This window comes from Oryctolagus cuniculus, chromosome 19 (genome assembly GCF_964237555.1).
Source record: "Oryctolagus cuniculus chromosome 19, mOryCun1.1, whole genome shotgun sequence".
NCBI lineage: Eukaryota > Metazoa > Chordata > Mammalia > Lagomorpha > Leporidae > Oryctolagus > Oryctolagus cuniculus.
In genome coordinates this window covers 24,779,129-24,793,156 of record NC_091450.1, presented here as the reverse complement: position 1 = coordinate 24,793,156, position 14,028 = coordinate 24,779,129, and the positions used below count along the sequence as shown (strand labels likewise).

At 52.7% G+C, this 14,028-nt stretch overlaps 2 protein-coding genes and 1 long non-coding RNA gene across 7 annotated transcripts in view; 2 read left to right on the top strand and 1 right to left on the bottom strand.

Moving 5' to 3' along the window:
* Window positions 1-1,660, top strand: part of TNFRSF17 (TNF receptor superfamily member 17) — a 45,795-nt gene extending 44,135 nt beyond the window's left edge. For both annotated transcript variants that reach the window (XM_051847824.2, XM_008257736.4), the window contains one exon: window positions 1,141-1,660. In XM_051847824.2, coding sequence (XP_051703784.2) covers window positions 1,141-1,418 — 278 coding nt within the window. In that variant the 3' untranslated portion in view covers window positions 1,419-1,660. The remainder of the gene's footprint in view (window positions 1-1,140) is intronic.
* The window catches only part of LOC103348554 (uncharacterized), a 62,473-nt gene extending 56,089 nt beyond the window's left edge, over window positions 1-6,384 (bottom strand). For 2 of the 3 annotated variants that reach the window (XR_011384798.1, XR_011384797.1), the window contains exon 1: window positions 6,066-6,384. This is a non-coding gene — a long non-coding RNA (uncharacterized lncRNA). The remainder of the gene's footprint in view (window positions 1-6,065) is intronic. The other variant, XR_516905.4, reaches the window with a different exon arrangement.
* A 32-nt stretch (window positions 6,385-6,416) lies between these two features.
* The window catches only part of SNX29 (sorting nexin 29), a 478,886-nt gene continuing 471,274 nt past the window's right edge, over window positions 6,417-14,028 (top strand). The window contains exon 1 of one of the 2 annotated variants that reach the window (XM_051847819.2): window positions 6,417-6,539. In XM_051847819.2, coding sequence (XP_051703779.1) covers window positions 6,533-6,539 — 7 coding nt within the window. In that variant the 5' untranslated portion in view covers window positions 6,417-6,532. The remainder of the gene's footprint in view (window positions 6,540-14,028) is intronic. The other variant, XM_008257737.4, reaches the window with a different exon arrangement.

The following is a 14,028-nucleotide window of genomic DNA, read 5'->3' as shown; positions in this document are numbered from 1 at the left end:
GCAGTAACCTTCCTGTGTCTGGCTTGTTTTGAAGAGTGACTCCAAGTGCGACATTTTGGAAGATGGTGTCACACTGTGGGACACTGGAAGTAAAGAAACTTACTTTCTGGAGTAAAGCATGGGGACACAATGGACTTTTTTTTTCTTTATAAAGATTTATTCACTTGAGAGGCAGAGTAACAGACAGAGGGAGAGACAGTGGTGCAGCAGGTTAAGCCGTCACGGGCAGCATGCAGCACTGGCATTCCATTTGGGTGCTGGTTCGAGTCCCAGCTGCTCCACTTCCAATTCAGCTCCCTGCTCATGTGTCTAGGAAGGGAGGATGGTCCAAGTGTTTGGGCCCCTGCACCCACATGGGAGACCTGAATGAAGCTCCTGGCTTCAGTCTGGCCCAGCCCTGGTATTACGGTCATCTGGGGAGTGAACTAGCAGTTGGAAGGTCTCTGTCTCTCTGTCTCTCTCTTCCTGTAATTCTTTGAAATAAATAAGCAAACATAAAAAAAAAAAAAAGAGAGGGAGAGACAGAGAGGTCTTCCATCCACTGGTTCACTCCCCAAATGGCCGCAATGGCTGGAGCTGCGCCCATCCGAAGCCAGGAGCCAGGAGATTCCTCCAGGTCTTCCACGTGGGTGCAGGGGCCCAAGGACTTAGGCCATCTTCCACTGCCTTCCCAGGCCACAGCAGAGAGCTGGATGGGAAGAGGAGCAGCTGGGACTAGAACCGGCGCCCATATGGGATGCTGGCGCTTCAGGCCAGGGCCTTAACCCGCTGCGCCACAGTGCTGGCTCCAGAAAGATTCGTTTTTTAAAGGTTCATCTGCTGCAGGATGTTCTGTTAAAGTAGCATCTTTACTTCTGAAACCTAAAGTTATCACCTACTGGCTGATTGCAGTAACCTCTGGTATGATCTCTCATTTCTATATGCATTCCACAGGGGCGAAACCTCAGTGCCTGCAAAGGCTAAGTGTGTGACAAATGCTCCCAGAGGGCCCAGCAGAGGCTCTGTCAAAGGGGAGCTCACAGCGGTTACGTGTGACTTCCAGTGTAGGACATCTCACTCCTTCAGTCCTGATGTTTACTTAGGTCAGTCACAACCACACTGCTGTGAGCCAGGTTCATGTTTCTCTTTCTGCATAATCAGGATCGGTTCTCCTGGACGTGGCTAATGCTGGCCTGGGCGGCAGCAGAACTGGTGATGAAAGAACTCTACCCAGAGGCCTTGGGTACACGGTGGAAGAGTGTACCTGTGAAGACTGCGTCAAGAGCAAACCAAAGGTCGATTCTGATCATTTCTTCCCACTCCCAGCCATGGAGGAGGGCGCAACCATTCTTGTTACCACTAAAACTAATGACTATTCCAACAGCCTGCCACTTGCTTCAAGCACTACAGGGGTAGAAAAGTCAATTTCTACTGCGTAGTTAATCCTCTTGACCGGTGTAGAATATTCTTTGAGAGGGAAAGGTGACGAATCAGATCTGTATGGGGTGATTGTATTCATCAGTTGCTGCTATAGCTTTTTATCCTCTGATTCTACAAACTCTGTTACATACTTTTCTGTATCTTATTGCTAACAGCTTAACTGTGGAAACTTCTTTGGTCTTATGATTAAACTCTTGACTCACTGGAAAATAAAAAGGCACTGCAATCTGCAGATCCCATACTCCCAGCTCTACAAGTTGATTACCTCTCTCCTGTATACACACACACACACATACATCTCAGGACAAAGGGGGTTTTCTCTTTATTGTGAAGGGAAAGCAAGGTCATGCCATGCTCTGTGAGCAGAAGGCTGGAGTCAGCGACACTAAGCCAGTGTGCAATGCATAAGTGGTTCTTGGCCTTGTGAGCATCCAGCTTCATGGAGGGACTGGGCATTAATATAATCTCAGAAACTAATATGAAGCTGCAAACCATGACCAAGGTGTACTAGGAAGTTCTCAGCCCAAATGCAGGTGGCTGATAAAATACTCACATCTAACCCTTAGGCAGACTTACTGATGACAGCCTGGGGCTGTTCTAAGTGCCTTACGTTTACTAACTCATTTTATGTACTCCAGAACAAGGCAGGAAGATGACTATTATGTCCATTTTACAGATGATACAAACTGAGTCAGTGCAAGCTAACACAGGAGCAACTAGCTTAGTCTGTGCTGCTATTAACACAATGTTGACACCAGGCAATTTATAAGGAAATCAGTTTTCTCAATGCGCAGGCTGGAAGTCCCGAGTCAAGGCGCTGGCACCAGGCGAGGCCATCCTTGCTGTGACCCCACACGGCAGAAGAGCGAGCTACTCGACGGCCTGTGTAGCCTGATTTCTAAGGGCCAGGCGAACCTTCAGTCCAAGAGTTTTTTTTTTTTTTTTTTTTTTTTTTTGACAGGCAGAGTGGACAGTGAGAGAGACAGAGAGACAGGTCTTCCTTTGCTGTTGGTTCACCCTCCAATGGCCGCCCCAGCCGGTGCACCCTGCTGATCTGAAGCTAGGAGCCAGGTGCTTCTCCTGGTCTCCCATGCGGGTGCAGGGCCCAAGCACTTGGGCCATCCTCCACTGCACTCCTGGGCCACAGCAGAGAGCTGGCCTGGAAGAGGGGCAACCGGGACAGAATCCGGCGCCCCGACTGGGCTAGAACCCGGTGTGCTGGCGTTGCAAGGCGGAGGATTAGTCTATTGAGCTATGGCACCAGCCCAGTCCAAGAGTTTTTACAAAGCTTCATCTCCACCCCTCCTTCAGAAGTCAGTGGGTGGGGCTAAAAACTCCCAACACTCCAAGCATTTGGTCTTAGTGATTTCCAGCCCACCATGAGGCTCGCCAGGGCTCCCGCCCTACATAATCGCATCAGCATAAACTCTGGTGTGATCCAAAAGGGCTGACTGTGAGTAAGGAAAGACATTCCTAACACTGAGGACACTTCAGGCGTTTTACAAGCTCTGTGACTGGAGATGTAAGTGGATCAGAGGTCCTTGCCGCCATGCAAGAATTTCAGAATCTGAGACCGAGAGTAGCAGTAAGCTTGCTGGCTGAGTTTAGTGAAGAGAGTACACCCGCCATGCCAGCTGGGCCTCTCAGCACAGAACTGAGGGCGCCACCTGCAATCAGAATGGAGTCTGTAGAGGTATGGGATACTGCTGGGTGGAGGGCATTCTGGGTGAGGAATTCGTGAATTTCACCTTGGACTGTAATCGGTGCACAGCGTGGGGAAGATTCCAAGCTGCCGCCGTGGAGGGCTGGCACCCACTTAAGAAAGTTATCAGACACCAGCAAGATTTCTGATGGGCAGCTGCTGCTCTGTTTCCATGCTTCTTCCTGCCTGCTACGGCACAGAATTCCCATTTTTGTTCGTTCACACCCATGGGCTACTTTCCTACCTAACGGAGACAGGGACAAAGACCAGACGTATTTCACACAATACCACACACAAACCAGATGCGTACATCACCCCACCCGGGAACGCTACAAAGGTGCAAGGCGCCACAGGAAGGGATGACATGGGGCTTCATGCCAAGCCCAACGAGGCAGGTGAGTGACATTCTGCCGGAGGTTAGAGGTAGGCAGTGACACCAGGTTTTCTAGGAGGGGGATTCAGACACGACGACTATGTACAACAAACAGCAAACTCACCGTAACAGTAAGACACGATTGTGGACGCGCGGAAAAAACATCCCCACGTCAACCAAACACAAGAGCTCTCATTCTCACATTCTCTCATGGTCCCTACACACAGCCAGATTCGGACACAACAGTAGCACAGCGCGTGGACTCTTTCACATGGGGCCTTTTTCACTTCAAATACTATCACTAGTATTTCCCCACACTTCCAGTCTTTTTTTTTTTTTTTTAAAGATTTATTTATTTGAAAGAGAGAGAGAGAGAGAGAGAGAGAGATATCTTCCATTCACTGGGTCACTCCCCAAATGGCTGCAATGGCCGGAGTTGGTCCAAACTGAAGGCAGGAGCTTTATCCAGGTCTCCCATGTGGGTGCAGGTGCCCAAGAACTTAGGCCATCCTCTGCTGCTTTCCCAGGCACACTGGCAGGGAGCTAGATTACAACTTGGGCAGCAGGGAATTGAACCGGCGCCCACACTTCCAATTTTTTTTTTTTAAAGATTTATTTATTTGAAAGTCAGAGTTATACAGAGAGAGGAGAGGCAGAGAGAGACAGAGAGAGAGAGAGAGAGAGAGATCTTCCATCCGCTGGTTCACTCCCCCAAATGGCCGCAATGGCTGGAGCCGATCTTTGCCGATCTGAAGCCAGGAGCCAGGAGCTTCTTCTGGGTCTCCCACGGGGGTGCAGGGGCCCGAGGACTTGGGCCATCTTCTGCTGCTTTCCCAGGCCATAGCAGAGAGCTGGATCGGAAGTGGAGCAGCCTGGTCTCGAACCGACGCCCATATGGGATGCTGGCGCTTCAGGCCAGGGTGTTAACCCGCTGCACCACAGCACCAGCCCCTACACTTCCAATCTTTAAAAATAACATTTTAGTTGTGAGAGCTGAGCTGTTTGCTGAACTACTTGAACGTGGGTGGACTGATGCCTCCACTGTTTCACTGCTATAAATAATGCTACAAAAGCATCCTCCTCCAAAGAGCTCCGGGTCTCTGCTGAGTTGAGGGATCATGTGTTGAGAGGTAATGAAGTGGGGGTGTAGGGTATTAATCTTTATTCCAGGTCCTTGTCATGCACAAGGGAAGCTTTCTAGGTGCTGCCATATAAAAGGTAAAATTTAAAGATGATAAAGTGAGCACACACAATCTATAAACACACACACGAGCAAGGGTTGCCCCACATACAGGGAGAACCATCACGAGTGGGCCTAGAAGGGGGTGTGGGAGGCAAAGCAGAGACCACCGCAGCGGCTCCTTTAGCTGTGGTCTCCTGCTGAAGAGAGAGCACCCCTGCACCCCCCCAGTTCTCGGCCAGAACAGAACTGCACATGGGGTGGGGGTTTGTGACTTCCAGCTCAGTGATGCCAAACTAGCTGCCTGCCTATCCCATGTCAGCAGTGTGGTAGCAGGACTGTGGGGCTGGGGTCCACAGAAGTGGTCTGCAGTCCTGGCTTCATTTCCTAGGAGGGCCTGGTCCTCCGTTCAGTGTTTTCCATTGTCAGCAAGTCTCAGATGACATTAAAAAAAATAAAAGAGAGAAAAAGGCGGTGGGCATCTGGCTCAGTGGGTAGAACTGCACCTGGGATGCCCACACTGGAATGGCTGTGCTCCAGCCCTGGCTTCCACTCCTGGCTCCAGCTTCCTGGATAGAGCTCTGGACTTCCGGCTTGGTTTGGTCCAGCCTCCACTGCTGCAGGCATTTGGAGCCCAAACTAGCTGCTGATGGGGCATCTCTCTGCTTTTCAAAAAAAAAGGAGCAGCAGTTACACTATTACTAGGATTGTTTCGCCACATATTTCTTTAAATGTCTGCACGTGAGTACTGAGCTGTGATGTGAAACCAGCTGAGGTGCCAGGCTTTCAACCCTGGGGCTGGCGCCGTGGTACAGCGGCTTAAGCGGCGCCCACACCTGCCTGCATCCCAGGCGAACCACATGGAAGTACCAGTCCAGTTCCAGCTGCCCCACTTCCAATCCAGCTCCCAGAGAACGCACCTGGGAAAGCAGCGTACGATGGCCCACCTGCCTGGGCCTCTGCCACCCACATGGGAGACCAGGTCGGAGTTCCCGCTTCCCGTGCCATTTGGGGAGGGAGCCAGCAGATGGAAGACAGCTTTCTCTCAGTCCCTCCCTCTCTTTCTGTCACTCTGCCTTCCAAATAAATCTTCAAAGAACAAAAAAAGTTACCCTGTGACTTACATAAAAATTAGTCCCCCACCTCGCCGGGTGCCCATTCTCTCCGTGACCCGATCCTGTAAGGTTGCTGTGAGCGTGCAGCACGCGGGTCACACGCAGCAGCCCCCCACCCCGCACAACCCTCTCCGGTGCGGACGAACCCAGCAGCCCCCTAACCAGCCGGGAAGGGAGAGGCCTGAGATCCCGAGCCGGACGGAAAACCTGAGTCCTCGGGAGGGCCTGGGACGCCCTCTCCCTGGGGTGGCGGCCTCGCGGCTCCTTCCGGAATACCTGTCCTGTGGGGTCCTCTGGGGCCGGCGCCCTCTCAGCACTCAGCCTTCCGCTTCCAAGCAGCCGCCTCTTCACAGGGGTCCTGAGGCCCTGGGGCCGCGCTCTGGCCATTACTTTTTGGGGTACGACCCTCCAGCTCCTACCCGTCCCGGAACGACGTCGCCTCATTACTCGAGGTCCCGTCCCCTTGCGCCACGAAGAGGGGGAGCGCGAGGAGCCGACTTCCCCACCCGGGGTCTCCCCGCGAGGCGCCGCGACCCCACCGCACCACTCGCGGCCCGGGCCGGCGCCCGTGTTTACGTTCCGGGGCGGGGGGCGGGGCCTCGGCGCCGACGGCGCTCTGCTTCCGGGGCGGGGCTGCGGGGCTGCGGGGCGGGGCGCGCTGTCTCCCGGCCTGTCTGGAGCTCGGTGGCTGCAGAGGCGGCGGCGGCGGCGGCGGCGCAGGCACCGGCCCCGGGAGCGGCATCATGAGCGGTGAGTGGCGGTCCCGCCGCCGTCACCCGCCCCAGCCGCCCCGACCCCCGCCGCTCCAGCCGGACGCTCCGGCCCCCGTGTCCCGCTCGCTCGCAGTCTCCCGCCCCTTCGCTCCCGGCTTCTTGACCCCCGGCCATCAGCGCGCCGGGTCCTGGCCCCTGTCGCCCGCAGTTCTCTGACCTCCGGAGGCCGGGAGCTCCTGGTCCCCTGACTCCTGTCCGTCAGTGACAGCCAGCTCTCGGACCCCTGCCCCCCAGTCCCGCCCAGTCCTCCGATCCCCGTGCTCGGTGACCCCAGGTTCCGAGCCCCCCGAGGTCTCAGACCCTCCCTACAACCGGATCGCTGGGTCCCGGCTCCAGGTGCCGGGCCCCAACCCCCAGGCAATCCCCTGATGCAGCCCCTGTCCCCGTCACTGCGGTCTCCTCAGACATTCCGCGGTTGCCCACCCCGGGACCCCCATGTCCCTGCAGCTCCCCAGACCCCTCACTCCTCCGGCGCCCTCGCCTTCCCTCGGGTGCCCTCCGCCTCTGTCCCCCGTGCTGTGCTGCACCCCTCACCAGCTGCCCTCTCTGTGCCTGGCTTTTACTTTGGGGTTTTCCTTTGCTCCTCCAGCCCCTTCCCATGCTTGTCCTGAACTCGGCGGCGGCGGTGGTGGTGGTGGTGGTGGGTCTCTCTCGTCCTGTCCGATGCTGAGCCCCTCTGGGCACCGCTGCCCTGCCCTTCCCAGCCCAAACTTCTCCCCACTCGCGGGCGAGGGGCTGGCTTGCCAGAGAGGGGGTGTGGGCCGCGTTTCCTTGGGCTCCGGGTTCCTGAAGTTGGGCCCCCTGCCCTGGGCTGCGTGCTCACCGTGCTTCCCCCGCTGCGAGCAAGCTGGTGTTTTGCTGCTAAGTCATTCCTGGGTGCTGTGTGTGGAGACGGGAGTGACTCAGGGATGCCTCTGTGGGATGTGGGCTTATGAGGAGGACCCGCCTACCCTCGTGCTGCCTGGGTTGCCCTCGCTGAGCAGGGGTTTCTCGAGGCCCAGCCTCCAGTGTCCCTGGCCCTCGCCTCTACCCAGTCATCTCTGGGGGGACCCACAGGAGGAGAGGCGCAAGGGATGCTGCTCTTTGCTTTTAACTTCCAGCTATTTTTTTTTTTTTTCCAAATGTGCCTTTGGTCTCTGCTGTGAAATCGGTGTTCCTATGGGAGGTTCTCTGGGCAGTGGTCCACCTTTTGTGGCCGAGGCAAGTTGGGGGAGACCCGATTCAGATTTCTGATCTGGAACACGAGTGATATGGAGATGGAGAGGGCATGAACTGGCTTCCCTGAGGATGAAGCCCCGTGACAGTGCAGGCCGGGGGCCAGTCACCAAGGGTTCAGATCCTGGCTCTGTCCCGTGAAGCTGTGTGATGTGGAGTCGGTTGCTTGCCATGCTGGAAGTCCCGGCACGGTGGGCATGTAACCTCGTGACGGTGTGGTAGGTTTGCGGGACTGAATCAGCTAAAGTGGTCTCGGAACTTAGGGCTGTTTTCTGTAAGGACCGTGTGTGGTGGAATTGGGTTGTTTCTGGGCTCCGGTCTGGGACAAGGACTGGGACTCCGTGCTTTGCGGGTCTTTTCTTTTTAATGTGACCTAGGGGTCCCTGCCACAAACTCAGTTCTGGACCCCTCTGGTTTCTGCCTTCATTGTGAAGATGAAATCGACAAGCCAGGAAAAGCTGATCAGTGTATCTTTCAAGGGGGGACTTAGTATTGGTGTTTGGGAAGTTTTCAAATGTAATCTGCAAACACATGAGGTCTAAAGCCAAACAAATGATAGTCACCAACAAATGGCTTTTGAGGAAAAATCTTCTAGGATGAAAGCCTTCGGGAGAGATTGTAGTTAAGGCAGAACAAGTGGTCTGAGGGCATTTTTAAATGGTTTCTAGAGACTGTAGTTGGAAGTGGGTCATATTGATAATTGGCACAGGTGAGATAATGTGACATGGAAATAGTTCCTCTTTTTTTCTGCCCTTTTTTATTGTGGCAGAAAATTTTGAACATTGCACAAGTGGAGGGAGTGCTATGATTCGCCCTCTTCACTGTGGCAGGCTTGGACAGTGACCATCTCATGACCGTTTGGTCCACGTCCCTGCCTGCTTCCTGCCCCTCTTCTCAGCTTATGTTGTAGCAAATCCCAAACATCGCATCATTTCACCCGTAAATATCTTACTATATGTCTCTCTCTCTCTCTCTCTTTTTTTTTTTTTTTTTTTTTTTTAACAGGCAGAGTGGACAGTGAGAGAGAGAGACAGAGAGAAAGGTCTTCCTTTGCCGTTGGTTCACCCTCCAATGGCCGCCGCGGCCGGTGTGCTGCGGCTGGCGCACTGCGCTGCTCCGATGGCAGGAGCCAGGTGCTTCTCCTGGTCTCCCATGGGGTACAGGACCCAAGCACTTGGGCCATCCTCCACTACACTCCCTGGCCACAGCAGAGAGCTGGCCTGGAAGAGGGACAACCAGGACAGAATCCGGCGCCCCAACTGGGACTAGAACCCCGTGTGCCGGCGCCGCAAGGCGGAGGATTAGCCTAGTGAGCCGCGACGCCGGCCACTATATGTCTCTTAAATTCAGGCACTGGGGCCTGCACTGTGGAGTAGTGGGTAAGGCTGCTGCCTTTGATGCTGGTCCTGGCTGCTCCACTTCCCACTCAGCTCTCTGCTAATGCATCTGGGAAGGCAGCAGGGGGTGGCTCCTGCTCCCACAGAGTGCAGTGGGAGACCCAGACAAAACTTCTGGCTCCTGGCTTCGGACCAGCCCACTTTCAGCCATTGCGACCATTTGGGGAGTGAACCAGTACGTGGAAGCTCGCTCTGTTTGTAACTCTGCCTTTCAAATAAATAAATAAATAAATCTTTAAAAAAAATACAGAGACTCCTTAAAAAAAAAAAAAACAAGCAAAATCTCAGTTCTATTATTAGTGCTATAAGAAATTGGCAATAATGCCTTAAAAACACCAAATATCCAATCAATGTTCAAATTTCTATGATTGTCTTAGGATTTTATTGCAGAGTATTCTTTAAACTGTGGATCTCAGTAAAGTTTGAACACTGCAAATTGCTTTGTCTTTTGATTTTTTTTAAAAAGATTTATTTATTGTTTGAAAGCTAGACCTACATATATAGAGGGAGAGGTAGAGAGATCTTCCATCTGCTGGTTCACTCCGCGAATGGCTGCCACAACGGGCTGGGCCAACTCCAGAAGGCAGGAACTCTGTTAGGGAAAGAGTTGCAGATTGGTGCCTCCTCACGCGGGGCACCATAAATGTTAGCAAAAGAGGCACAGAATAGAGGAGGCAGTGCACAAATCCACAGCCAGACCGAATTTCTTCAGAGAAAATAAATTCGCAGAGGGGGGTGACCAACTGCGGGTGTACACATGATGGAACCCATGGCAGAAGGCCCCAGACCCCCAGGGGCCGGGCTCTTTTTATATTTTAGGAGGGCTAGGGTAGGGGGCAGCAGGCAGGGGGGAATTCTTGGAACTGGGCGGGGCCTTGGGAACATGGGAAAGAATGCAGGATGGGTGTGAAGGCCATAGACTGTGAGACCCAACTGAGATTCAAGGGCAAAGAATACATTCCAGTGTTTATCTGTCTTTTGGACAGTGAATGCAAATGGCTGAGGCTTATGTCTTTGTTCCATCAAACTCCATCCTGGTTTCCATCTGGGTTGCCAGGGCCCAAGCACTTGGGCCATCTTCTGCTGCTTTTCCAGGCATATTAGCTGGGAGCTGGATTGATAGTGGAAAGGCTGGGACTTGAACCCACGTTCATATGGGATGACTGCGTTGCAGGCTGTGGCCCAATCCACTGTGCCACAACCCTGGCTCCTGATTTATCTTTTTAATTTTTTAAGTCCCTCCCTTGCTTCCTTATTTTTCAGTATTTTTTTTTTCAGTGTATTCACAGTATTGCAAACATCACATGCGTCAGTTTTTTTTTTTTTTTTTTTTTGACAGGCAGAGTGGACAGAGAGAGAGAGAGAGAGAGAAAGGTCTTCCTTTGCCGTTGGTTCACCCTCCAATGGCCGCTGCGGCCTGCGCTCTGCAGCCAGCGCACCGCGCCTATCCGAAGGCAGGAGCCAGGGACTTATCCTGGTCTCCCATGGGGTGCAGGGCCCAAGCACTTGGGCCATCCTCCACTGCACTCCTGGGCCACAGCAGAGAGCTGGCCTGGAAGAGGGGCAACCGGGACAGAATCCGGCGCCCCGACCGGGACTAGAACCCGGTGTACCGGTGCTGCAAGGTAGAGGATTAGCCTAGTGAGCCGCGGCACCAGCCACAAGCATCAATTTTAGACTAATCATAATCAGTGACCCGAGAAAGAAACCTGGTCCCCAGTAGCAGTCATCCTTTGTCTACCTTCTCCTCAGGCCCTGGCCACCACTAATTTGCTGTCTGTCTGGGTGGATTTGCCGGTTGTGGACACTTCTTACAAATGTAAGTTCTTGGGGGCTGGCGCTGTGGCACAGCGGGTTAATGCCCTGGCCTGAAGCGCCAGCATCCCATATGGGTGCCGGTTCAAGACCTGGCTGCTCCACTTCCAATTCATCTCTCTGCTATGGCTTGGGAAAGCAGTAGAAGATGGCCCAAGTCCTTGGGCCCCTGCACCCACATGGGAGACCCAGAGGAAGCTCCTGGCTCCTGGCTTCGGATCGGCACAGCTCTGGCCGTTGCAGCCAACTGGGGAGTGAACCAGCGGATGGAAGACCCCTCCCTCTCTCTCTTTCTCTCTCTGCCTCTCCTCTCTCTGTATAAATCTGACTTTCAAATAAATAAATCATTCCTTTAAAAAAAATGTGAGTTCTTCACGTGGCTTTTCTCAGTATGCTGTGCTTGAGGTTCGACCAGGTTGTAACATGTATCTGTGCTGAATTCCTTTTAATGGACAAATAATATTCTGTTGAATGGATGCTGCACGTTCCGTGTATGCATTTGTCAACATGGTGGGCGCTTGGGTTGTTTCTGCTTTTTGGCTGTTAGGAATAATGTGAATGTTCACCTACAGGATTTTGTGTAGGCATATGTTTTACTTCTCTTGATTACAGATCTAAGAGTGGAATTGTTGGAGCATAAGGTGGCTCTGTTTAACCATTGGTGGAGTGGGTGCGGCATTTTACATTCCCACCAGCAGTATTTATTTATTTATTTTTTGACAGACAGAGTGGACAGTGAGAGAGAGAGACAGAGAGAAAGGTCTTCCTTTGCCGTTGGTTCACCCTCCAATGGCCGCTGCGGCCTGCACGCTGTGGCCGGCGCACCGTGCTGATCCGATGACAGGAGACAGGTACTTATCTTGGTCTCCCATAGGGTGCAGGGCCCAAGCACTTGGGCCATCCTCCACTGCACTCCCGGGCCACAGCAGAGAGCAGAGAGCTGGCCTGGAAGAGGGGCAACCAGGACAGAATCCGGTGCCCCGACCGGGACTAGAACCCGGGGTGCCGGCACCGCAAGGCGGAGGATTAGCCTATTGAGCCACGGCGCCGGCCCGGGCTCTGGTTTCTTTACATCCTCAGCAACACACTTTGGTGGTAGGCATTCTAGGGGCGTGAAGCAGTATCTCTCTGTGGTTTTGATTTGTGTTTATAGCGATAGATAGGTAGAGATCTTCTGTCTGCTGGTTCACTCCCCAAATGCCTGCACAGCTGGGTCTTGGCTAGGCCAAAGCCAGGAGTCAGGAATTCCATCTGGATCTCCATGTGGGTGGCAGGGGCCCAAGTTCCTGAACCATCGTCTCCTGCCTCTCAGACACATTAGTGGGGAATCGGATTGGAAGCGGAGGAGCTGGGACTTGAACCCAAGCTGTGAATATGGGATGTGGGCGTCCCAAGAGGCAGCTGAACCCACTACACCACGATGTCCATTCTTTCATGTGTTTTGGATCCTTTAGCTTCTTTGGGGAAAAATGTCTACTCACATCTTTTGTGTAGTTTCTCATTGGTTGCTTGTCTTTTTACTGTGATGATACAAGAATCCTATATGATTTCTGGATGTAAGTCCTTTATCAGGTACATTTATAAAACTTTCATCCAATTCTCTGTTATGTTTTTCCACTTTCTTAACATTGCACAAAAGCACGAGATCCTTTCTTTTTTTATTTTATTTTATTTTATTTTTTGACAGGCAGAGTGGACAGTGAGAGAGAGAGAGAGACAGAGAGAAAGGTCTTCCTTTGCTATTGGTTCACCCTCCAATGGCCGCTGCGGCTGGCGCTCTGTAGCCAGCACACCGCGCCTATCCGAAGCAGGAGCCAGGTGCTTCTCCTGGTCTCCCATGGGGTGCAGGGCCCAAGCACCTGGGCCATCCTCCACTGCACTCCCTGGCCACAGCAGAGAGCTGGCCTGGAAGAGGGGCAACCGGGACAGAATCCGGCGCCCCGACCTGGACTAGAACCCTGTGTGCCAGCGCCGCAAGGCGGAGGATTAGCCTAGTGAGCCGCGGCGCCGGCCCCGAGATCCTTTCTTAAACTACAGATTCCCCTTTCATCTCTCTCCTTTCCCTTTGCATTCTTTTTGTTGTTGTTGCTAGAGGAAACACAGATAGTTATCCTTAGGATCCTTTGTAGGATTTTGCTGATTGCATTTTAGGGGTGTGCCTTAACATGTTTCTCAGTCTCTTGTGTGTCCTGTAAATTGTCAATTAGAGTCTACTGTATTTTTGAGTTGAAAATGTTTGAGTCAGACTTCAGATGGGTTCAAGGTTGAATACATTAATTACACACAACCAGGAAGTGGAATGGCTCTAGGTGATGCATACACAAGATAAATGGGTGTCATGAGCCTGAAACAAGTAGGATGACCAAATAGGGAAGTGGAGACACATAATGTAGCGTGCTCACATGATGGAAAACATGGCAGTATCTCAATATTACACTCTGTAGAAAAAGGAGAGTGCAGAATTATACCTAAATGTGTCCCTTGCTGCACACGAAAGCACGTACACAAGGACCGGCGTTTGTGGATTCGGATGTGTGCGTGGAAGTAAACAAATTGTCAGGAAGAAAGATGCCAGCCACACCCATGTGGGAGGTTGTCCCAGGGTGGTAGTGGTCACAGTGGTTTTCTTTGAAAAATCGAGCAGGTAGAAACATTTGGTCCCCAGCTTCTTCAGACTAAGGAATTCTGATTTCCAGATCGTGCTTGTGTTACTGGAAGAGTCGAACCTGTAGGGCCAGAGACTGCTTGTTACCCTCAAGCATTGTCCTTTGTGGGGCTTCACCCTCGAAGGTCCCTGATGCCCCTTTTAGGAGCCCTGCTATAGTTAGGAAGACACTGGAATCCCTGTTTCTAGGGCGTAGAAAACCGAGCCCAGAGAAGTAGAAGAATTTGTGTGCAACAGATGGGTTCTGTGGGCCTGGTGGATCAGAGTTTTAGGCTAAGTGGGCGATTTGTTTGTTTTGGCAGCTTTTTTGTATTTTCCTGGGTTGTTGAAGGTCCTGGTTTTCTCCTTGGCATTGTCTGGCCTGAACTGGGATT